The sequence below is a fragment of the Oncorhynchus nerka genome, linkage group LG27 (assembly GCF_034236695.1).
Source record: "Oncorhynchus nerka isolate Pitt River linkage group LG27, Oner_Uvic_2.0, whole genome shotgun sequence".
Lineage (NCBI taxonomy): Eukaryota > Metazoa > Chordata > Actinopteri > Salmoniformes > Salmonidae > Oncorhynchus > Oncorhynchus nerka.
Genome location: NC_088422.1, coordinates 59,995,038 through 60,021,647, shown reverse-complemented (window position 1 = coordinate 60,021,647; position 26,610 = coordinate 59,995,038). Strand labels below are relative to the sequence as shown.

Genomic DNA, 26,610 nt, shown 5'->3' with positions numbered 1-26,610 from the left:
CTATTGGTTGTTTTGTGTTTCTTCTTAATAAAGGTTTGTTAAGTCTCTGCTTTTGTTGAAATATACAGTGGCAGTTTAACTTACTACATTTATACTATTAAAGAGAGACTGGATCAAAACAACTACGTCCCTGGTTGAAAATAGCCTATGTGGCATCGATATGTCTCAGATACCTGTATTCTTGTGTCAAAATGTAAATATGATAATGTTGGTCATAAAGTCAGTCTTGTCCAAAACTGAGATTTGGGAGATTATTAGGAAAAAAAGGTATGTCATGGTATGAAGACCAAAACCTGCGGGCTCTCCTTCACTGCAACCAACGTGAGTAAAACATTTAAACACAAGGCTGCCGGCCCAGACGGCATCCCTGGCCGCATCCTCAGAGCATGCACAGACCAGCTGGCTGGTGTATTTACGGACATATTCAATCAATCCTTATCCCAGTCTGCTGTTCCCACATGCTTCAAGAGGACCACCATTGTTCCTGTACCCAAGAAAGCTAAGGTAACTGAGCTAAATGACTATTGCAACGTAGCACTCACTTCCATCATCATGAAGTGCTTTGAGAGACTAGTCAAGGACCATATCCCCTCCACCCTACCTGACACCCTAGACCCACTCCAATTTGCTTACCGCCCCAATAGGTCCACAGACGACGCATTCGCAATCACACTGCACACTGCCCTAACCCATCTGGACGAGAGGAATACCTATGTAAGAATGCTGTTCATCGATTACAGCTCAGCATTTAACACCATAGTACCCTTCAAACTCATCATTAAGCTCGAGACCCTGGGTCTCGACCCTGCCCTGTGCAACTGGGTCCTGGACTTCCTGACGGGCTGCCCCCAGGTGGTGAGGGTAGAAAACAACATCTCCACCCCACTGATCCTCAACACTGGGGCCCCACAAGGGTGCGTTCTCAGCCCTCTCCTGTCCTCCCTGTTCACCCATGACTGCATGGCCATGCACGCCTCCAACTCAATCATCAGGTTTGCAGACGACACTACAGTGGTAGGCTTGATTACCAACAACGACGAGACAGCCTACAGGGAGGAGGTGAGGGCCCTCGGAGTGTGGTGTCAGGAAAATAACCTCACACTCAATGTCAACAAACAAAGGAGATGATCGTGGACTTCAGGAAAGAGCAGAGGGAGCAGCCCCCTATCCACATCGACGGGACAGTAGTGGAGAAGGTGGAAAGTTTTAAGTTCCTCGGCAGTACACATCACGGACAAGCTGAAATGGTCCCCCCACACAGACAGTGTGGTGAAGAAGGTGCAGCAGCGCCTCTTCAACCTCAGGAGGCTGAAGAAATTTGGCTTGTCACCAAAAACACTCAAAATCTTCTACAGATGCACAATCGAGAGCATCCGGTCGGGCTGTATCACCGCCTGATATGGCAACTGCTCCGCCCACAACCGGAAGGCTCTCCAGAGGGTCGTGAGGTCTGCACAACACATCACCGGGGGCAAACTACCTGCCCTCCAGGACACCTACACCACCCGATGTCACAGGAAGGCCAAAAAGATCATCAAAAAAAGATCATCAAGGACAACCACCCGAGCCACTGCCTGTTCACCCCGCTACCATCCAGAAGACGAGGTCAGTACAGGTACATCAAAGCAGGGACAGAGAGACTGAAAAACAGCTTCTATCTCAAGGCCATCAGATTTTTAAACAGCCATCACTAACATTGAGTGGCTGCTGCCAACATACTGACTCAAATCTCTAGCCACTTTAATAATAAAAAAATGGATGTCATAAATGTATCACTAGTCACTTTAAACAATGCCACTTTATATAATGTTTGCATACCCTACATTACTCATCTCATATGTATATACTGTACTCTATACCATCTACTGCATCTTGCCTATGCTGTTCGGCCATCGCTCATCCATATATTTTTATGTACATATTCTTATTCATTCCTTTACCCTTGTGTGTATAAGGTCGTTGTGAAATTGTTAGATTGCTTGTTAGATATTACTGCATGGTCGGAACTAGAAGCACAAGCATTTCGCTACACTCACATTAACATATGTGACAAATTTAATTTGATGATTTGATTTTAAGATGTCAATAGCTCCAAATTAGTATGACATAAAAACCTCAAACCAACTATAAATTGTGGAAATTCATATACAAATATTGCACACATCTAAAAGGTGTGCAACATTTAATTATTTTCCCATTTACATTGTGTAATATATTGACGGTCCCAAACTAGCCCACAGATAGACTATCCAAAGTCAAACCAACTTTGCCACAGTCACACACCGTCTGGCTGAAGCTGATTGGCGAAAGAAGTTGGCTAGCTTGTTGGCTAGCCTAGGCTACACCCAGACATAAGAAAGACTTGGTTAGACTGTTTCAAGTTATCTAGAAGGTAGAGTGACTGTAACTGTGTACAGTTTTGGCAGAGTGAATGTACAAATGCCTCCCACCTGCAAACACACATAAAAGATGCCCACATCAAAGCACGTCTTCAAGACCCAAATCTCATTCTCAGTTTAATTTGCTAATGAGAATGATTGTAACCGAGGCTAAATCAATACGTTCAGCCCCCTTTAATAAGAACATGATTTCATTTCAGGACCTGTCATGTTCACTGCTATGTTACTGTTGACCTGTAAGATCAAGTAATAAAATGTATGGCACTAGTTGAAAGATAATGATGCCAAACGTCAGGCGATGTCTCATCGTTATTGCGAGGAAGAGGCATGGTTGAATGAGTAAACCAAGTGGCCCTTAAAACAGGGCAAACCAGACGATTTGTTATAAAGCCCACAGGGCCTTGCTGACCTGGAGTTGTGGTGCCCTGATTTGTGCTGCTGTGTTTTGGCTCTGAGGGTCCTGCTGGATCTGGCACTCCCCTGGGCATTCAGCACGGCCATTAGCTCATACTGTGTCACTGTTCGGTCACCGGCCCCAGCTCTCCTCCCATTGTCTCCAACAGATATCACTAACTGTCAATGTTAACTCTTTATTCCATAGTATGACTGGTAATACTCGTAGTGTGCAAAATATATTCCATTAATACTGTATATTAAATCAGAAAGCATACTGTACATGTAAAATAATTTCAAAAACTATTCCAATGGTACACAATCTTTATTAAGCATTAGAAAAAGATACAATCCTCTGTACACTGTCTCTGGATGGTTGTTTTATGGGAGGCCCATATTACAGGAAACTGTGGTCATGTTTTACACTCTCCCGTACACCCCTTTTTTGGGGTCGCACCCAGCCTGTCATGCCAATGTTATATTCATTAATTAAAGACAGATTATTCATCAAGCTTTACCACCACAGTAATCACTCCATGATCATTTCAAAATCAGTTTTATATGGATGCACATCCGTAGCTGGTCATTTTACATTACAAGGTCACGCCCAAACAATATCCGTTATTTTCCCCACTACTCCCTACTTTGATGCATCTAGTGCTTTGTCAGAAAGTCCTTCTTTGAAAATGCATTGAACCAGTTAGATAAGCTAGTAATGTTACCCACATAATCATTGGTGTGACCTCATGAAAGTGATTATAGGCTGGGGAGGTACAAGCTGGACTTCACACGTTGTAATCCAACATGGAGAATAGTGACAAAGTTACAAATATAAGGGACTTAGTCACCAATGGCATTCAAAACAAAAACAACTGCTTAAATGTTTTCCCATAATTCCTGACTTTACATCAATTTAGAAATACACTCTCTTAATATCTCTTGCATATACATACAGTTATATATATATATATTTTTTTTTTATATTCAATTTGTAAAATTAGGTGTAAACCACAAACATAATACAAGAGAGGTACAAACATTCAGATATGAACTGCATGAGAGAAACTGCACTTTTTAGAGCATACAATGGCCTTCTATTTACACATTGTTAATTAGGCAGGAGATAACATAGAGAATATGTTTAATACTCTCGAGATAAGTGTCCCCTATAAACAAGTGTTTGTTTTTTGTACCGGTAGTTCCATTCGCAGTGAAGGCTCAATACATTTTTAAAAACACTTTCATAATTGTGAATCTGGCAAAGAATTAAAGCTTTACCGTTCGTTGCCTGTGGGTGTTTCTCCTTGTAACGTAACAACAAGATACATTAATTGTTTGGAGCCAAACACTGGTTGTTAATTTATGCCATGGCCTTGTACTGCCATCGACAGTTTGTCACCTTTGAAGATCATCTTTGAGCAAAACAGATACATCAATATTTTGGTCTGCTGATGGTGAATGGAAATGCATACTGTACTTTCAGGGGTAACAACTTATTTCAAGTCACCAGCAGTATTTTTGCAGTACTTGGACATACGTGCAACTAGCCTTGAGGTTAGACAGTCTGCGACGACAAAGAATCCGTATCGTCTTTTTCTCTCCATGTCATGACCACATATCACATTATGATAATGATTCACTGACGTGAGGGAGTGCCTCCATTTCCGCGAGGAGTTAATAACGCTCTCGAATAATAAGGAGGAGGGAGAGGAGGAAATGGATAGTTGAATTAGACATCTCATGCTTGTTTCATTTTATACTGTTGTATAAAGGAAGATTTCCAAGCTCCTTTTTAAATGTGTCTTTTGCCGTACACCCAGACATGATGTAACACTGCCCTCAGTGTCTCTGGTTAGGTGGTGGTATCTTGGAGAGGTGTTGGCCTTAGTCTACTGACATTCAACTGGGCTTCTTGAAGATTGTTACCACATTTCAGTGGATACGAATTAGTCCCTGTTGGTCTTCACATCAAGGGTCCATAACTTTAGCTGATCTCAGATTCTTCATTTGAACGATCCTCACATTGGACTTCATATTTATACTGTATCAGTTGGACATAGATGTGATGTTACTATCTTCTGTGGCTAAGACATCTCAGAGGAGCATTGAGTGTGACATCATTTCATAAGCCTGACTGAGGAGGAGGCTCCCTCCTACTGTACCACTCAGCCCTCCAGATGTCTCAGTAATATTACCCCTCACCAGCCCTACTACTGTATGTATGCGCCAGCTCATCTTGTTCCAATATTCTTATACTGGCACATGAGGAGGTTCTTGAAGGTCTTCTTGAAGGTGGCATTGCAGAGGGCGTAGCAGGCTGGGTTGATGGTGCTGTTGACGTAGCACAGCCAGTAGCCGATGGCCCACACAGTGTCTGGGACACAGGAGTGGCAGAAGGTGCTGATGAGCACCATGACATTGTACGGGGTCCATGTGAGGATGAAGGCAAGCAGGATGGCGAAGATGGTTTTGGTCACCTTCTTTTCCCTGGCTGCCATCTGGCGCTTCCTCTTCACCTGGCTGCGGGCAATACTGGCAAACTTGCGCGCCACCTTCCGGGGACGGTTGACTGGGATAGAGCGGCCCTCGCTCCCCTGGATGGGTGGCTGAATCTCGATGGCGGTAATGCACTCGTCACCAGCCTGCTTGGTTACAATCTTGATCTTGGACCATTTAGAGGTAGGGTTGAGTTTGACGGTTGCCGCTGCAGGTGCAGGTGCAGGTTCAGGTGCAGGAGCAGGACCTGGTGCAGGAGCAACACCAACCCCTCCCCCAACAGTGGCTTCACTGTTGGCCCTCTCCTTGGCGTTTTTTGGGGCAATGCTGGCTGTGCTGGAGTCATTGGAACTCTCTTTCTCTTCTCGATTGACACTAGCGTCAGCCTTGGTGGAAACAACAGACTCATCAATCTTGCCATTCTTCACAGCTTCACCAGTGTTGCAGGACTCCAGACTGGGCTTGGGGGACTGGTTGTTGTTATTCTGTCTGTTAAGGATGTGGCTCTTGAGTGGGTTAGGTATCTTGAGGCCCTTCTTCTTTTTCTCAGCCTCAGGCTTCTGCTTGGACACCCGGCTGCGGCTGGCCAGAGAGATGTGGATGTAGAGCACCATCATGATGACCACAGGCAGGTAGAAGGCAGCGATGGCTGTGCCGAAGGTGACGGCAGGGTTGGAGAGAAACTGGATGTAGCACTCTCCTGGTGGAACCGTGCGCTCTCCAACAATAAACTGCCAAAACAGGATAGCAGGGGCCCAAAGAATGAAGGAGAGAACCCAGGCACCTGCAATCATCAGCCCAGCCATTTTGGTGGTCCTTCTGGCTGGATAACTCAGGGGCTTGGTGACACAGAAGTAGCGGTCAAAGCTAATAATAAGAAGGTTCATGACAGAAGCATTGCTCACCACGTAATCCAGGGCCAGCCACAAGTCACACGCTACAGGTCCCAGGGGCCAATAGCCCACAATGATGTAGACAGTGTAGAGGTTCATGGAGAACGCACCAATGATAAGGTCTGCACACGCCAGGCTAAACAGAAAGTAGTTGTTGACAGTCTGGAGGTGCCGATTGACTTTAATGGAGAGCATCACCAGGATGTTGCCTGTGACAGTGACAAAGCTAAGGGAGCCTGTAACCAGGGCGATGAAGACCATCTCCACGGCTTTATAGGGGCTTCCCACCACCTCCTCCCCCGCCACACAGGTCTCATTGGTGCCAGAATCATTACAGCTGAGGTTGGCTGAGAAGACATCACTTGAAATGTTGCTCAAGGAGCCTGAAAAGGAAGCACAATGATAACAGTATGTTATTTCTGGATGCTTAGCACAAACCTCCCAACATATCCACTGTTATGTAACATATTGCCCTCGGCGAAATGTTCTTCGCCAAGACATTTCATTCTTGAATGTGATACACAGTATGAAAGTCTGAAGACATTATAAAGCACATAGTACTATATGTTTTTACTTCCAAGTGAAGAATAGCCTGGTTGGGTTTTCATCCTTGGTCATGTGTTCTGGTTTTATGGGCATGTGCATATGCATATGCAAATGAGTATTTGCATTCCAAATGAGATATAGTAGTAAAGGTTTAAGCCGTTGACAACTTGAGCTATGCATGCCTGAGTTATTTTACAGATCCTTCAGTTTACCTAGCTCCTATGAACAAATGAGTAGACAAAAGGTTTATGACATGAACATGGGCCTGGACAGCATTCCTGGTAAATGGCCTTGGGTGAGGAGTGTTGGGTTCGTATTGCATTGCTCCTCAGTGATGTGTTCTCCCGCATGCTCTGTGCAGCTGTCTGTTCATTCAATAAGACATCACAGAGAACTAAATTAAGCACAGCACTAAACATCAACGCCTCTTTCTGGTCATTTAGATTGACCCAAAGGTTCATTATTTAAGCCTCTCTAAAACAGTTGAGATTCTAAGTACTTAAAGGTATTTTCCCCTTGCACACTAATGGAAAAACAACGGCTAGAAATACACTAGCCGAGCCTGCGATGTAACATTGACGTGTAAGAAAATGTGACACTGAGCTCAAATTATGCATAATTAGCCGACCATTACCATTGAATAGTAATCCATTTCCTTTCTATCGCGGACAACTATCTGTGTCAGCAATGGATCCCCCCCACATTAAATATTGAGGTACTGTGAATATAAAAGGCATTTCCCTAAGTGTCGTCATCATCGGCACAGCACCCCGATACTCCGCAAGAAATGCTTAGTTGTCAGCCAACTGTAAAGCTTTGTAATGCAAACAGAAAAGTTACAGGGGTAAGTCCTGACACAAGACACCTCCGCTGTACAATACTAGCTTGAGGAGGACATACTGTTGAAAGTGTAGCTGAGTCGGTCTCTGCTCTGTCTAGGGCTCTACTAAAGCACTATAGTTAACTAATCTGTTTGTGGTGTTGTAGTTTGGAAATCCAACTGTATAAAACATGATCAAATAATTCAAAAAACAACAACGTTAGAAATGCAAGGCAGGGCGTAGAACGACAAACAAACCCCATTCGATAAGAAGATCAAATTATACAAAACACTAGCTAACAACATGCCATAATCCATATTATAACTATGTGCTACTGCAACATGTGTATGCCAGTATGTCTTTAGTAGAGCTGGATGGTGTGATTGTATGATTCCATTGAAAGGCTGCCCTCTAATGGCAAAGCAGTGTTTTGCTAGGGGACACAGGAGATCTTATCAATAATGATCAAAGACATGGCCCCTGTCTTTCAGTCGGAATATAGGATGTGAAATGCTGCTTCTAATGCTCTCTGCCTTCTGTTGTTGTATACTGCTCTGACCTCCAGAAGTTGGAACAGAGAATGAGGGGAGTTGGTCCATAACTGAGAGGCAGAAATCAAATGAAACCACCTCTGGTCATATCGTAGGTTTGTTCTTTTTCACTGTTCAGCCAACTTTGAAGTTAAAAATAACTCAGAGGGGATCAAACCAGTCTAAAATCCATACTCACTTGCGGGGCGGTGACTGAATAAATCATTCTTTTTGATTCCAGCCAGACAAAGATGGCGGCTGCTAACTTTAAAATTGCTCTTAGTTTCAGTATCTTGCAGTGTTCAGGAGTAGTGAACTACATGTAGTTCAACTAGTAATTTATCTACAATATGCAGTAGCTTGGTGGAAGTAGCTTGGTCGTGTTGCAGTAGTTAATTACTTTTTTTGCCATGTAGCGGTGTCGCTAACTACTGGAACTACACACTATGTTTTTGCTATATTAACTGAAAAAAGGGAAGGGAAGAATTTCCTTTATTTTTCAGACCTGCGTAGTTCTCACTTGAAACATAGTTTTTGTGTTTAAATTACACATTCTGTTAACATCTGACTCCCGAGTGATCTTTTCTTGCAAATTGTATTTTAGATATGATGATCTTTCACGAAGTGGTTTGGATGTAGTGAACTACTTTTTCCAAAGTAACTTTAGTCAAGTAAACTATACATTATATACTATACTTTTGTATAGCTTAACTTTTTCTTGTGTGAAGTAATTGGTAGCTTTGTAAACTACATTCAACAGTTTATTGGGTACACCACCCCATTCATGAAAATGGTTCGCTCCTACAGACAGTGAGTCACGTTGCCATGGCTTGCTATATAAAGCCGGCAGACAGGCATCGAGGCATTCATTTACTGATCGATTAAATGTTAGAATGGGCAAAACGAGTGACTTAAGCAACTTTGAACATGGTATAATCGTTGGTGCCAGGTGAGCCTGTTCCAGTATATCAGAAACGGCCTTCCTGGGCTTTTTGTGCACAACAGTGTCTAGTGTTTACAGAAAACGTTGCAACAATCAAAAAACATCCAGTCAGCGGCAGTCCAGTGGGCAAAAGCAACTTGTTGATGAGGGAGGTCCAAGGAGAATTGCAAGAATCATGCAAGCTAACAGGCTGGCCACAAACATGCAAATAACGGCACAGTACAACAGCAATGTGCAGAATAGCATCTCGGGAACGCACAACTCATCGGTCCTTGTCACGGATGGGCTATTGCAGCAGGCGACCACACCGGGTTCCAGTCCTATCAGCTAAAAACAAGAAGAAGCATCTCCAGTGGGTACGTGATCATCAACACTGAAAAATTGAGGGGTGGAAAAACATTGCCTGCCCCGGTTCCTGTTGAGTCATGCTGATGAGTCAGGATTTGGTGTAAGCAGCATGAGTCCATGTCCCCATCCTGCATGGTGTCAGTAGTACAGGCTGGTGGTGTAATGGTGTGGGGAAGGTTTTCCTGGCACACTTTAGGTTTCTTAATACCAATAGAGCAACGTTAGAACGCCACACCTTGTAGAATCCATGCTCTGAAGAATTCAGGCTGTTCTGGAGGCAAAGGGTGGTATGACCTGGAACTAGATGGGTGTACCTAATAAACTATTTTAGAGAGGCTTCCCCAACACTGCTATCTTGGCTGAACACATTTGTGTGAGGTTTGTGTTTTTACCTGCCTTCAAGCTCTGGAAATGTGAACCTCTTGACAACATGGTCCCAAAAGTCTGTCTGTGAGGGATTCCTCAAATAAAGGAATGTGTTTAGTTAACTGAAATTAATGATGTAAAAATGTACCTCTGTTAAGTGGGGAGCTAATAGAGTTTACATCCCTCACAGCCACCCAGCTTAAGGTGAACAGTGACTTGGCTTTAAAGAACAGTGACTTGGCTTTTTTCAGATGTGAATAACTGAGCCTACTGATCGAGGTTCTACTGTTCAGGTGTAAAATGGTGTAAGCATGTAAGAATTTCAGGGGAGTATCCATAATTAAACAGACAACTTTTATGTATTTCAGTCCCTGTCAAGGGATTATGCAATTAGAAAGAAATAGTTAAATATACAATAGATAGGTGATTTTTTACAGTATAAAATCTCAGAATTACTGTTCCTGGCTCAAGCAATGTCTGTGATATCCTTGTGTCTAGCAAGAGAAAATACAGATGCACTCCACTTGAAAGCCCTCAATGCCAAAATTGCTAAAAACACAGCCGCCACGGGCCAGATACTGTTATTAGGCGTTTTGGTCTTTGATGCTGCAGGTAAAATACTATATTTTATCAAATACAGGTACATATACATAACAGGTCATTCATCTCAGTGATTTTATATCAGTTTCTAATAAGTTTGATCCAGTTCCTGTTCGACCAATATCAAGAAGTTTTCTACTTTAAAGACAACGGCTCACTATATACAGTTGAAGTCGGAAGTTTACATACACCTTAGCCAAATACATTTAAACTCCGTTTTTCACAATTCCTAACATTTAATCCTAGTAAAAATTCCCTGTCTTAGGTCAGTTAGGATCACCACTTTATTTTAAGAATGTGAAATGGGAAATTACTCCTACCAAACTTTACAGTCGGCACTATGCATTTGGACAGGTAGCGTTCTCCCGCCCAAACCGAGATTCGTCTGTTGGACTGCCAGATACCGAAGCGTGATTCATAACTCCAGAGAACATGTTTCCACTGCGCCAGATTCCAATGGCGGCAAGCTTTACACCACTCCAGCCGATGCTTGGCATTGCGCATTGTGATCTTAGGCTTGTGTGCGGCTGCTTGGCCATGGAAACCCATTTCATCAAGCTCCCGATGAACAGTTATTGCGCTGATGTTGCTTCCAGATGCAGTTTGGAACTCAGTAGTGAGTGTTGTTTTTTACATGCTATGCGCTTCAGCACACCGCGGTCCCATTCTGTGAGTTTGTGTGGCCTACCAGTTTGCGGCTGAGCCGTTGTTGCTCCTAGACGTTTCCACTTCACAATAACAGGACTTAACAGTTGACCAGGGCAGCTCTAGCAGGGCATAAATTTGACAAACTGACTTGTTGGAAAGGTGGCAGCCTATGATGGTGCCACGATGAATGTCACTGAGCTCTTCAGTACGGGCCATTCTACTGCCAATGTTTATCTATGGAGATTGTATGTCTGTGTGCTAGATTTTATATACCTGTCAGCAACGAGTGTGGCTGAAATTGCAGAATCCACTCATTTGAACGTGTGTCCACATACTTTTGGCAACGTGATACTTTTTGGGTAAGTATTTCCCAAGAGAAAGCTATATGCCTATACCGTAGTTATCCAGACTGTTACGGTTCCAGAACCCCGGATAGATATTTCTCTACATAACTTGCCAAAGCTGAACAGCAGGATGCCACAAACAGCAGATGCTGCTGACAAATACTTCCATTCATTAATCAGGAGTTCAAACACGGACTATAGTCACTATTTAGCAAAATATGATTACTCCATCTTCTGAGACACTTTCATTTTTATGATGGATTTGAGAGTAGAATATTAATCCTTGTATGCAGTATCATCTAATAAACATAACGTTGAACACAGAGACTAAACTAAGGCCTAAATAAAGACTAAACCAGGGGATTAGGGCAATCACATGCAGAAAATCAACAACGAAAACATACGTCATATGCACTGGGCTGTTATGCATTTCAAGCATAGGTTAATCAAGCTATTCTTGGGTGAGCCTACTTAAGAATCAGTTGTAGCAAGAACACATTGTCGTTGTCTACATCTACAGCAATTAAGGTAATGCTAGCAAACAGTATGTGCAGGAATCATGCTCTCTTGCGTTGGTCTTCTGAACTATTGAGACTACACAACAGGGACAGCCTCTCAAACCCTATAAGGCAAAACTGGCCCATGGGTGGTTTGAGTTTTTAAAAATATATATATATATATATATTTTGGGGAAAAAAGATCTCAATTGACATTTAAATGACTAAAACCAAATCAAAACCGTGTAGAAATGAGAATGGACCCGCATTTATCATCTCTTCACTCTGTCCAGCTTACTAACAGTCATCGAAACAAAAACTAGAGAGTCAAGGAGCATCCAAATCCATAGAGAAATATTTTTTGCACATTTTGATGGAGATGGATTAAAATACATTTTAAGTGCGGATGCGGCCAGTGGGGCAAATGTGTTTGAAACCCCTGCTTCTAAGGGTACATTTTGATGGGAACACACTCTGAGCTCTAAACATTAGGGAGGGCCTAATAATAATGCTAAATATAGGATGCATGGCTCAGTGAACATCCCCTCTGCATGCTGTAGGGATCCTCTTCTGTGCTGTAAGCTGCTTGATATGGTACATGCTCTACCTTTGATTCCCTTTATTCTCATTATCCAGGCTTTCATGCTGTGCCATGTAACTACCTGCAGAGAAACATCGCTGCCACTGGCATAACTCTGCAGGGCCATCAGGAATGTCCTGGGCTTGTTAACGAGAATGTCAAATATAGTTACTGTGTTCCTTACCAAATAAACGTATATTTAAGAATTATGAGAAACTTCTGATGGTGTGGTTAAAGGATGATTTAGTGAAAGAGAGAGAAAGAGAAAGAGAAAGAGAGAGTGAGACAGATAGAGGAAATGAGGAAGGTAAAGTCTGTATGTCATGTCCATATGTCATGTTGACATACATCATTCAAATTCAAATCAAAGACATGTACTGTATATGTGATTATTAACTCTCTAATCTAACTCATTTATATGACAAGGTGCCTGTTTCCAGTGGCTTGAAGAACCTTTCAAATTCTTGACATGTTCTGGATTGACTGACCTTCATGTCTTAAAGTAATGATGGACTGTTGCTATTTGAGCAGTTCTTGCTATAATATGGACTTGGTCTTTTACCAAATAGGGCTAACTTCTGTCTACCACTTCTGTATACCTTGTCACAACACAACTGATTGGCTCAATCTCATTAAGAAGGAAGGAAACTCCACAAATGAACTTTTAGTAAGGCACACCTATTAATTGAAATACATTCCAAGTGACTACCTCATGAAGCTGGTTGAGAGAATGCCAAGAGTGTGCAAAGCTGTCATCAAGGTAAAGGGTGGCTACTAAAACATATTTAGATTTTTTTTTAACACTTTTTTGGTTACTACATGATTCCATACAGTACGTGTTATTTCATCATTTTGATTTCTTCACTATTATTCTACAATGTAGAAAATAGTACAAATAAAGACAAACCCTTGAATGAGTAGGTGTGTCCAAACTTTTGACTAGTACTGTACATGTTTTAGTTCAGTTACAGCCTTGACTGGCTGTTCTCCCTCCGACTTTAGTGTGGATTGTGTCTTTGTCACAGCCCCTGTGCCAACATGCAACAACAATGCGTTAATTAAATCTGATCTTAGTTATAATGTCAGTAGCTACTGTGGCTTTGATGAGAGAGGATGCTATAAATAGAGGATGTGGCTACAAACAGGTGTTGCGCAACGCTGATAGGCAACTGCTGACATTACAATAAGAGCCATGCTTTCTTCAATTAAACCGTATGTAATTAAAGCTGCTGCTGCTGTAGCACAGCAGCATTATGAATAATGAGGCCCTTCTATGACATAGCAATGGACATAAACTTCGTACTACTGTAGCTCTGAAATAAAGATCAAATATATGAGAGGGAGAGGAAGAGAGGGAGAGAGAGATGATCACATACCATAGAATAGTGTAGTTATTGCTAACCATTGTCTTGAAATAATCGGTATCATGGAGGGAACTAGTGCTGAGCCATTAGTGCTTTTTGAGGTTGGTTCAGTTTTGGTTCGTTATTACAAAATAATCACTGTCTTTGATGTTTTTCAACATTACATGCATTATGAAATAATGACATTACACATATTTTAGAGCTTTTTAATGAAAATTCCAAAGCCAAGGATTAGTGAACATTCAATGGCCAAAATGTTCCATTGTCTCTGTCAGGTCCACATTGGCTAGACATCAATAGAAAATGAAATGATACAATGTTATTTTACATTCCTTTAAAGTCACAATCTCATCTCTGCTCAGGCAGTAGCAGCCCGCCAGACAACCATCTAACGGTATCTCTGTGCTTCCCATACTGTACAGTCTTTGAGTCACCCTATTTAGCTAGGCTAGCTGGTTAGCTGTCTAGCTAGTAGCTGTTTAAATATGCTGCAGAGCTGTGTTACGAAATCACTTGACTAGTTATTCAAATAATGTTTCAACTTAAACTAGGTACACAGGCAGGAGACTACAGTAGCTGCTGGTAATGTACCATAACGTTGGATACCAACCGCAGATAAACCTCACAGAAGACGAATACACAGGCGGGAGGCGGGGGTGACACCACTCGCTAGCTAGGACACCGGCAGACAGTAATCCTTCGCCCTTGCCTGCCGAACACTGCTTTCCCGCAGTTCTGTTAACTTTACGGCGAGGGCAGGCGCTTGGCAGGCGGGGGCGAAGGACACTATGTAGTAGCTAGGCAGCTAACTAGGACGCCGTTACACAGGTGAGAGGTGGGGTGTCCTTCGCCCTGGTAGACAGTGTCCTTCACCCCCACCTGCCGATCACTGCATTCCCGCAGTTCTGTTAATGTTACGGTGAGGTTACGGTGAGGTTGTCTGTGTCTCTTTATTTGTTACATCCCTTCCTCACAACGTTGATAGAGGGGCGCATTGGTGGCTGGTATATCTGTTACACCTGCTATCCAACGAATCAACGTAATTTGTCAATGTATTGTGACATGGAAAATACATTGGATTTGAAAAAAGTAATCAACAAACTGTTGTTTTGAGGGTGACATTTCCACCACAGGATTATATCATGGTAACCACATTTCGGCATTGACAAACCTTACATAAAATATGTTGAATTTCCACCTTTAAAACAATGTCAGATCTTCAATGTTATTTCCACTATCAACATTTTTTATACAGTAATTAGCCTAAAGTTAAAGCTATTTTAGAAACTAATGTAAAATTCAAACTTAAAATGACTAACACATCCATGTCCACATTTACATTTTGAGATTTCTGTGACTATAAATGTCTTCTTATGTAATTATATTTTTAAAAGTGTGCATGTTCAAGATTGCATACATAGGTCCTCGCAGGTCTGTGGCAATCTTCACATTTGCTGTAATAATCTGTGCATATTCTTGAACGGCATTGATCACTTGCACCATGGACTTGTAATGCAATCTCAACTGAAATCCAGGTGATTTGGTTCTGCTATTATATGAAGCACAGGGATAACACATTAAATCAACAAGATATCTAACATTGTATTCCCATTTGAACTTTGTTGTGCTTTTAAATGGTTGAAAGCATAGTGATAAACATTTGAAATTCAACTAACTTTTGGCTGTATTTTTGAGCTGGTGAATATAGGTTGTAATCTCATTAATCAAGTTCTCAACCAAATATTCCCCAACTGTCCATGTTGAAATGATCTGGTGTGCCCAGTGTGCTGTCTCGTGAAATCTAAACCCTAGGAAAGATGATCCATCTCTCCCTGAGTCAGAGCTGACTAAATTCCTGGAGCTCATGAATCTGAGAGGGCATGGAATGTGTCCCCTAGGCATCGCTCTACACCCTGGCCTGCGTGTTAACTCATCCAGCCCAGTCTATGCCCGTTTGTGCCAGTGTGAAACATCTGTGCCCAGCGTTGGCACACAGCGGTGCTGCAGCAGATTCAGTCCTAAAACTAGGTTATGAAGCAGGCAGACAGGGAGGGGAGTATTGGAGTTAATATGGGGGTTGGGTGTAGCATATGACCCCATTAAAGGAGGCAATGTGTACACTACATTATCTCTCTGACTATAGTGTATACCTATGGAGTTTATTTTGGGCTAAGCTAATTTCACCCTAGTAAACATCCTAAATAGGTTCCATACATGCCCTAAATGATTGAAATTCTGTAGTTGACTTTAGTTTGACTCTTTCCCAGAGATCAGGCAGTCAATTCAAGAACTATACTAAAATTACAAACCAATAATCGAAAAAAAAGGGAATTTATTTTCAATGACTTCTCAGTAAACTGAAAAGTAGAAGCTATTTCTGAAATTTGATTCAAATCACTTCCTGACTTGACTGCATTCAATTCGAATTGAGCGGCTTACTTTGAGCCCAACCCTGGTAGAAAAGGCGTAGCCCTGACCAGGGGGTGGGGCAAGGGGATGGCAAAAAGAGCATCACAGATCTCTCAGCCTCTCACGCTCAATTAGCAAAATGGCTCCCTAATTGATGTATCTGGGTTGAAGGACTGGCTTTCCTGACCCCATCCACAATCTGTCCCGTGCAGTTAATATCAGACCAGCTGAAAGTGTCCACCACGCCAAATGCAGCCACGCACAACAGCCATGGACCAAAACAGGGACAGGATTAGAACCCAGCACACACACAAACAAAAAACACACTCCACTCCTAGATTGTCGCTAGATTGAGTCATAAAGAGGACTACTGCTGCCCCAGCTGTGAGAAATTTGTTGAGCTCTGGGTGTCTGCCTGTGTGCGCTGCTGCCACTGATGATTGTAGAGGGGACACAAATCCTGACAGTCGGGATGCTCATTTCCGAGGGGCTGCAGGGAGAGCTTTGCATCTCAATGAGGTTCAGACATTTCCCTGCACCAAAAGCCGCCTTCAGCAAGTTTTAAACAGTTTAAATCAGGTCTCTCAGGAATGCCCGGCAGCTGGGACAAAGCAACGGGGGGGAGTAAGATGAATTGTCAAATGGCTTTGTGTCAGGTGCAGTGAGTATAGGGGACTGGGTATCTGCACTGTGATGCAAATGTCAATTGTACAATGTTTATATCAACTTTATCTTAGACTACAGATGAATGTAAATTGCATCTGTTAGATGTAAATTAACATCAGCTCAGTTTTTGCATTTGGGAGCTTTGGTTGAACTGGGGTTCCCTATAAGATCAGCTATGATCTAGAAACCTCAGCACCCCCGAAATGAAAAAAATAAATGCATTCATTCAACAACAGCAATGAGTCGGACATTTTAATGGAAGCAGAGAGAGAGCCCAAAATGGAGAAGCAAGTGTCACGCATTAATAATGTTGACATGAACTTCCTCAGAACCAGAAGCATGCACCTCTCATAATTGGCCTGAACTCCAGTGGTTAAACATACACCCAATTAACTCATCAAATTATCTGAAGAGCGCTGTGAAATAATAGTTTGGTTCCATTTTACGTTGCATTCTTTCATTAGAACAACACTTTAAGCAATTGTGTCTGAGATTTCAAACTTCATAATCTACGACTACTTAAACTGTTAGTTATACAAACACCACGAACGTAAGATGAAGATCACCAGTTAGTACACATTTTATCTTTTTTTTAGATAAGGATATACAGGCTACAGTTTATTTACTTCAAGTCGGACCATCTTTTAAAATTGTTTAGCCTCATATTGCCCACTAAAACATCACGTCGATAGGACCACAACATATTGAAAAACATGTTTTTAGTTATTTTTATTTGTGCACATGGCAAGGGTTTTTCTATAATAGCCTAACCCAAAGACTGCTTACTCAGATATCACAGCCGAACCATACGAATTGATCTAGCGCACCTAGTTGCGCGATCTTTTCTCAGTCACTTTGATGTGCTATCAAATGGTGGACATCATTAAGGGGTGACACGGTGGTATTTCTGAGAACAATTATTGTAGTTGATTCCGTTATTGTTAATACATCTGCAAATAGTCTATCATTTGGGATTCTAAAATAATGTTCGTGATAACTCGGGGGCAGGTTATTTGAACAGCCTTCATTTGCAAAAGTGGATTTTTCAGAATGCACACATAGTTTAAAACCTACAGACTATATTGTTTGCAGGGGAGTTCGATTTCCTCCACTTTCTGTCTAATAGCCCATCTTTCCCATTTGTTGTATTTCAAATGCGAAAAGTGCATTATAAATATGATAACTTACTGTTTAAGTTCCAGGGCGCAAGCCCACCAGCTCCAGTGCTGTTAGTGGGATTCATGTTGCATGTTTAGATGGTACTCAACCAGGCAAAAATCCCTCTCTCAATCTTACTGTAAGACGTTTTTCCTGAAGGATAGAGATGACGATGTCCCAATGTTGTGCGATATCATAATAATTGGCACATATTGGATAACATCATGCATTTTCACGTCAGAATGTCTTTCGGCAGGTACCAGTGAGAGCCTTGATAAGGAGAGTACAATTCCAAGTGACTGGTGACCGAAACGCCCCGAGCTGAGGTGTGCAAGTCTCTCTCGAAAGAGGCAGTTCGGACTCCGGCAGATGTGCCCTCATCTGTGAGAGACTGATTTTTTTCTCTCCAAGTTTGCATGCTCACAGACAACGAGAGAACGGACTGTTAATGATGTCATGCAAGTCTAACCAATCACCTGAAGGCCTAGTGTTATTCCTTTTCGCTCAATCTTCACTTTGCCGAACTGAAAACGGGTGTAGAGGGCTCCAGTTAAAATGTAATTTTCCTGAGAACAGATCTAACTAAATTGTGTATTATGATCTAAAATGGTTGCCTATATTTGGTCATTTCTTCGAAGTGGCGTAAAAAAAAGTTGGGGATTAGTGGTCCAGTGCTGTGTTAGATGTTTGTTGCAAACTGTCTGATTGATTTGCTCTTTAGCCTCGTCTAGGTATTTCAGTGCTTTTGACAATGTAGCCTTGTAAGAAAAAGCTAACTCAATCTCTTGAAAAACGTTAGCTAATACGTGCAGTGACAGTTTCACGATATCAGGTACTTCAAATAACCAAGTAAGATAACAGGATGATGTCGTTATAGAACATCCAGTTTTCAGCACCATGGCCAGCTCCCTTGTAAATTGAGTTTACGTGCTTCAAGGAACACACCAAGACTATGCTACTGTGTTAAACTCATACATACAGTTAACTTCAAAAATAAAGGAAATACCAAAATAAAGTGTCTTAATACGGAGTTGGGCCACCACGAGCCGCCAGAACAGCATCAATGCGCCTTGGCATAGATTAGACCTACATGTGTCTGGAACTGTATTGGAGGGGTGCAACACCATTCTTCCACAATACATTCGATCTTTTGGTGTTTTGTTGATGGTGTTGGAAAACGCTGTCTCAGGCGCCACTCCAGAATCTCCTATAAGTGTTCAATTGTGTTGACATCTGGTGACTGACACACACACACACACACACACACACACACACACACACACACACACACACACACACACACACACACACACACACACACACACACACACACACACACACACACACACACACACACACACACACACACACACACACACACACACACTTTAAACCTGAGATCTCTTCTTCTAGCCATGGTAGCCAAAATAATGGGCAACTGGGAATTTTAGACATTACTCTAAGCATGATGAGATGTTAGGAACCACACCTGTGTGGAAGCACCCCACTGGGCACAAACTGGTTGAATCAACGTAGTTTCAAGATAATTTGTCGACATATTGTGACGTGGAATCTGCGTGGAAAATTACGTTGGATTTGAAAAAAGTCATCAACATAAACTGTTGTTTTGAGTGTGAAATATCGACCACAGGAATATGTCGTCATGGTCAATATAGACAAACCTTGTATAAAATATGTTGAATTTGTACATGTAAAACAACATCAGATCTTTAACTTTATTTCCACTGTCAAAAAATATATATAGTGCCTTCAGAAAGTATTCATATACCCTTGACTTTTCCCACATGTTGTTATGTTACTGTCTAAATATGAAATGGATTACATTTATATTTGTCATTGGCCTATACACAAAACCACAAAATCTCAAAGTGCAATTGTTTTTTGAATTTTTTACAAATGAATTACATATTACAAGATGAACTGTCTTGTGTCAATAAGCAATTCCCTTTTGTCCTGACTACCAAGTGTTATGTTTGGGGCAAATCCAATACAACACATTACTGAGTACCCCTTTCCATATTTTCGAGAATAGTGGTGGCTGCATCATGTTATGGGTATGCTAGTAATCATTAAGAACTGGGGAGTTTTTCAGGGTAAAAATGAAACGGAATGGAGCTAAGCACATTCATCCTAGAGGAAATTCTGGTTCAGTCTGCTTTCCACCAGACACTGGGAGATGGATTTACCTTTCAGCAGGACAATAACCTAAAGCACAAGGCCAAATCTACACTGGAGTTGCTTACCAAGAAGACAGTGAAAGTTACTGAGTGGCCGAGTTACAGTTTTGACTTAAATCTGCTTGAAAATCTATGGCAAGACTTGAAAATCGTTGTCTTGCAATGATCCACAACCAATTTGACAGAGCTTGAAGAAAATAATGGGTAAATAAAGTACAATCCATGTGTGCAAAGATGTACAGAGAGAGACTTAGAGACTTACCCAGAAATACTCACAGCTGTAATCACTGCCAAATGTGATTCTATTGACTCAGGGTGTGAATACTTATGTAAATGAGACATTTCTGTATTTAACTTCCAATACATTTACAAACATTTCTAAAAACAAGTTGTCACTTTGGCATTATGGGGTATTGCATGTATATGGGTGAGAGAAAAAAAATGTAATCAATTTTGAATCCAGGCTGTAACACAACAAAATGTGGAATAGGTCAAGAGGTATGAATACTTTCTGAAGGCTGGGCAGCACCTCCTACTGGAGCAATGATCTATCTACAGCTACCCTTTGGTCTCACATCCAGGGTTTTAACCAAGCCCTGCATAGCTATGATTTTTGTTACGGACTATTACCAATGTGCTATCGTAACAATGATTGTTGAGAGATCTCCACTTAAAAACTAAATAGATTCAGTGTTGCTATCAAAGTTATTCCAAAGGGTAGGTCTAAATCGGACAAATGAAATGTGAACATACTTTATCACTCATCTCATCCATTATGCTATTTAGGCTTACACATAACTGCCAAAATAAAGGAAACACCAACATAAAGTGTCTTAATAGGGTATTGGGCCACCATGAGTCAGAACAGCTGGTGGTGGAAAACGCTGTCTCAGGCGCCACTCCAGAATCTCCTATAAGTGTTGAAATCTGGTGACTGAGACAAACACACGGCATATGGTTAACATCGTTTTCATGCTCATCAAACCATTCAGTGATCACTCGTGCCCTGTGGATGGTGGCATTGTCCTCCTATGGGGGCATAGCCATGTTAGAATAAAAAATGGCCTGACCAGCATTTTTATACATGACCCGAAGCATGATGCGATGTTAATTGCTTAAGGAACCATACCTATGTGGAAGAACTTGCTTTCAATATACTTTGTATCCCGTTATTTCATTATTTTGGAAGTTACCGGTATAACGCATTTACAAAGTCCTTAACAGCTATTGCTTCAATTCACCCTAGGATTCAACTTGAAATAGACATCAATATCGACATTCTGCTTGGATAGTTCCATCTGTGCCACTGACTTAGTCGGGCTTTAATTTAAGTTTGTCTACAAATTAATAATTGATGTGTTGGATTCACGTCTCAATCTCAACAAAAAATCAAAGGTAAAGAACAGGACTAAATCAAATCAAAGTTTATTTAAAGTGCATTTAAAGTTTGATTTGATTTAGTCCTATTCTTTAACTTTGATTTTTGGTTGAGATGGAGACGGGTATCCAACATATTGTATGAATGATTCATTGGTAGACAAACTGGAAGTAAAAGCCAGACTAAGGCTTGATTCAATCCATATCGCGGAAGATCCAATTTCCAATTAAGCCGACGTACTGTATGCAGCCTTTACCGTGAATGCGGTCTCCGCGAACGCAGGAACATTGTCTTTAAATGTCAAATTACCTATAATGCGGATTTTCCGCCATACTTCTGCGATACGAATTAAATCCTGTTACATCTGCTCCTGTCCTCTACTGCTCATCCTGTGTCTTCTTGACCTGCCGCCACTCCCCCAGTGCACGCGTGCTCTCTCTCTCTCCCTCTCCCTCCCTCTCTCTCTCTCTCTCTCTCTCTCTCTCTCTCTCTCTCTCCCCTCTCTCCCTCTCCCCCTCTCTCTCCCTCCTCTCTCTATCTCTCTCCCTCCCCCCCACTCTCTCTCTCTCGCTCCCTCCCTCTCCCCCCCCCTCTCTCTCTCTCTCGCCCCCTCTCCCTCTCTCTCTCCCTCCCCCCTCTTTCTCTCTCTCATTGTGTTTGCAGAGACAGGTGTGCTGGAGTCAGAGCAGATCCCCACCAGCTACAACCTGTTCCATGATCAAGACCCCTACTACAGTTTTTCTCAATTGCTAAATCACTAAAACCCATTGGCTGAAAAAAGTTCTCAGTTGTAAGGACATTCAGAGAAGAGAACAGGTACAGTATACTACTGTATTTTTGTAATTGCAAATTTACAGTACTACACTATATGCAGCTGTTTCAATAGACATTTGTAAAGTTAATCACTGTATGTATTGTACTGCATGAATATGTTTTGTAACTGCACAGCTACTTTTTGTAGAATTGCAAGGCTGCCACATGCAGGTGGAAGGACAGCTATATTCACTCGGGAGCAAGAGGCCGTTATAGTTGGCATGATCCTTCAAGATAATGCAATACAACTCAGAGAAATCCAGGAATGAGTGATACAAGACAACACACACTTCCAGGGAATCGACAGTGTGAGCATACTATGTATGCTATGTATACTATGTAAACTAACACATACTATGTGAATGACATTACTCTTCAGTACATACAATGTATGTGAATCAGAAGCCTAATTGTACTCTACAGTATAGCACTGTCTCTGTACGACTTACAAAATCCTACATACAGTATATTGTATTTCTACACAGACAATATTTGACTTGGAATCCTTGGACAGACCCCATGAGTTCATCTTTGTCGATGAAGCAGGCTTCAATCTAACAAAGAGGAGAAGGAGAGGCCGAAACATGATTGGACAGCGGGCCATTGTTGAAGTCCCTGGTCAACGAGGTGGCAATGTCACAATCTGTGCTGCTATCAGCAACCATGGTGTTCTACATTTACATTTACATTTAAGTCATTTAGCAGACGCTCTTATCCAGAGCGACTTACAAATTGGTGCGTTCACCTTAAGACATCCAGTGGAACAGCCACTTTACAATAGTGCATCTAAATCTTTTAAGGGGGGGTGAGAAGGATTACTTTATCCTATCCTAGGTATTCCTGAAAGAGGTGGGGTTTCAGGTGTCTCCGGAAGGTGGTGATTGACTCCGCTGTCCTGGCGTCGTGAGGGAGTTTGTTCCACCATTGGGGGGCCAGAGCAGCGAACAGTTTTGACTGGGCTGCGCGGGAACTGTACTTCCTCAGTGGTAGGGAGGCGAGCAGGCCAGAGGTGGATGAACGCAGTGCCCTTGTTTGGGTGTAGGGCCTGATCAGAGCCTGGAGGTACTGAGGTGCCGTTCCCCTCACAGCTCCGTAGGCAAGCACCATGGTCTTGTAGCGGATGCGAGCTTCAACTGGAAGCCAGTGGAGAGAGCGGAGGAGCAGTCTACATCACCATGTTACACTCGGGCCATATAACACCCAGCACCTTCTAAGATTTATTGCCAATCTAAGAGATATTTTATTTGAGCAGCAGGTTCAAGAGCAGCAGAGTCAAGAGCTAAATGAGAATCCCATTCCCACCTATGTGATAGTGGTGGACAATGTCAGTTTCCACTGAGCTGCTCAGGTAAGGGAATGGTTTAACATCAATGGGCAGTTTATGAACTTGTACCTCCCTCCATACTCGCCTTTCCTGAATCCGATTGAGGAGTTTTTCTCCTCTTGGAGATGGAAAGTGTATGATAGACAACCCTACACCAGAGTAAATCTGCTACAAGCCATGGATTTAGCCTGTGGTGATATAGGTGAGGAATTATGTCAGGGCTGGAACGGCACACAAGAGGCTTCTTCCCCCGTTGCCTCAGGAGGGACAATATTGCTTGTGATGTCGACAAAGTGCTCTGGCCTGACCCAGCCCAAAGACAAGAAGAAGCACATTGATCACATGTTTACTCCTTTGATTTTTGTCCCTTTTAGTATTGTATACTGTAGTACAGTGCATTGTAGACTGTATACTGTACAATGGACAAATTGTATGGCCCTGAACATTGTGCTTTCCATTTATTAACAGTACTGACTGCTCAATAGACTTTGACTGGTTGCAGGTTCATATCAACAAAGAACAAGAATTACAGTATCACAGAGACAAAGGACAAGTTTGTGAGATGCAGGGTAGAGTATTGTAAAAATAGGGGTACAAGGAGGAGGAAGAACAAAAAACAAAATTGCAAAGAGCAAAGCAGAGTAGTAATTTCTGATCAATTTTGAGCTACTATGATAGAACATGTTTTCGTTCATCAAAAGACAATGACGGAAAAATATGACTTTTTTTTAGATTAAAAATGTACTTCTCCCTGAGAATTGTAAGTTTTGAACAATGTGTTTTCTATTTTTTTCGGTGTATTGTTTACTGACTGCTTGAGAGTGTATATCATTTTGATCACTTTGTTTATGATTTGAGAGCAGTGTTTTATTACAGGTAAAACTGTTTTGAGGTGAATGTTTTAGTTTGCGAGAGGAGTCAGAGGTTATGTAAATAGTGCTTGAAGATAAGGTTTTGTGTTGAATGTTTTCAGGAAATGGAGCAAGGTTTCAGAAATTGTGTTTTAGCAGTTGAGAAACTGTAATACTCAGCCCTGCCACCTCCAGCACTGCCCGATCGTATCCTCGGCTCAGGCAGTCTGTGTTTTAGCCATTGGCTCATGCATAGATCCTGTTTTCATGTTGTGCCTGGTTTCCCTTGCCTGACGCTGTTTTCTCTCCGCTCTGACTCTGGTCCCTGTCTCCAGACCCATGCCTCCAACACTGGGGTAGGTGCTGTTCTGTCTCAACGTTCACCCTCTGATCAGAAGGTCCACCCATGTGCATTCTTCTCCTGCAAGCTCTCACCTGCACCTCTTGGCAGTGAAGCTAGCTGTTGAGGAATGGCATCACTGGCTGGAGGGCTCGGTTCTCTCCTTCATTGTGTGGACGTACCACAAAAACCTGTCCTACATTCAGACCGCCAAACATCTGAACTCCCGGCAGGGCAGGTGGGCATTGTTCTTTGGGAGATTCAACTTCACACTCACTTATCGCCCCGGATCTAGGAATACCAAGCCTGATGCCCTCTCCCGCCAGTTTACCACCGACAACACAGGTTCCGAGCCAGAGACCATTGTGCCATCCACCTGCATCGTTGCCGCTGTCTCCTGGGAGATCGAGTCCCATATTCGCAAGGCTCAGCAGAAATGACCTGACCCAGGTAACAGTCCTAGAAAGGCTCTGCTTGTTCCAGATTCAGTTCACTCTGAAGTTCTTCAGTGGGCCCATTCTACTCACCTCACCTGTCACCCTGGTATGAACCGGACTCTTGCCTTCCTGCATCAACGCTTTTGGTGGCCCACTATGCAGAGAGATGTCCGGGAGTTCGTTTCAGCCTGCTCGGTCTGTGCCCGGAAAAAAACCTCCACTAAACTCACTTCCGGTCTGCTTCGCCCTCTTCCCATACCCAGTCGTACCTGGTCACACATGGCTCTGGATTTCGTCACTGGCCTTCCCCCATCTAACGGTAACTCAGTCATCCTCACCATTAGACAGATTTTCCAAGGCGGCTCACTTCATTCCCCTCACCAAGCTTCCATCCTCCAGTGAGACTGCGGGCCTGCTGGTATCCCATGTGTTTCGGCTCCATTGCATTCCTACTGACATCGTTTTTCGACAGGGGACCCCAGTTCATATACCAGGTATGGAGATCCTTCTGTTCAGCACTTGGCATTAATGTTAGTCTTTCATCTGGATATCACCCCCAGACCAACGGCCAGACTGAATGGGCCAACCAGGAGATGGAGACTGCCCTATGCTGCGTGACTTTGGCTAACCCTTCCTCATGGAGTGCTCAGCTACCCTGGGTGGAATATGCCCACAACACCCCCATCAATGCCTCGTCAGCTATGTCACCCTTCGAGTGTGCTCTGGGTTATCAACCCCCCTTGTTCCCTGCCCAAGAGGTTGAGGTGGCAGTTCCCTCAGTCCATGACCATATGCGGTGTTGTCATTACACCTGGAGGAGAGCCCGGGCTTCCCTTCTCCGTGCCTCCACCAGGACACAGTCCCAAGCCAACAGTTGCTGTGCCTCAGCTCCAGTCTACACTCCAGGCCAAAAGGTATGGCTCTTGTCGAAGGACTTGACTTTGAAGGTGGCTTCCAGGAAACATTCATTGGTCCCTTTGTCATTAACTCCTCTACTGTGCACCTGAAACTCCCAGCCTCTCTTAAGATTCACCCTACCATCCATGTATCCCTGATTAAACCTGTCAGCTCCAGTCCCCTGTCTCCTCCTGTAGCAGCTCCTCCACCCCCTCGGCTCATCGATGACCATCCTGCCTATACCGTCCGGCAGCTTCTGAACGTGCACCATCGGGGCCGCGGCTGGCAGTACCTGGTGGACTGGGAAGGATACGGGCCTGAGGAGCACTGCTGGGTGCCCCGCTGTCACATTCTGAACCCCTCCCTCTTAC

At 42.8% G+C, this 26,610-nt stretch overlaps 1 protein-coding gene across 1 annotated transcript; it reads right to left on the bottom strand.

Annotated features, from left to right (window-relative positions):
* Positions 1-3,098: 3,098 nt before the first annotated feature.
* On the bottom strand, positions 3,099-18,551 carry chrm4a (cholinergic receptor, muscarinic 4a). The gene is made up of 2 exons (XM_029638820.2): positions 18,032-18,551; positions 3,099-6,564 (listed from the first exon to the last, which is right to left on the bottom strand). Exons 1-2 carry the CDS (start codon positions 18,084-18,086, stop codon positions 5,024-5,026), a joined length of 1,596 nt encoding a protein of 531 aa, XP_029494680.1. The 5' UTR covers positions 18,087-18,551; the 3' UTR covers positions 3,099-5,023.
* Between the last annotated feature and the right edge of the window lie 8,059 nt (positions 18,552-26,610).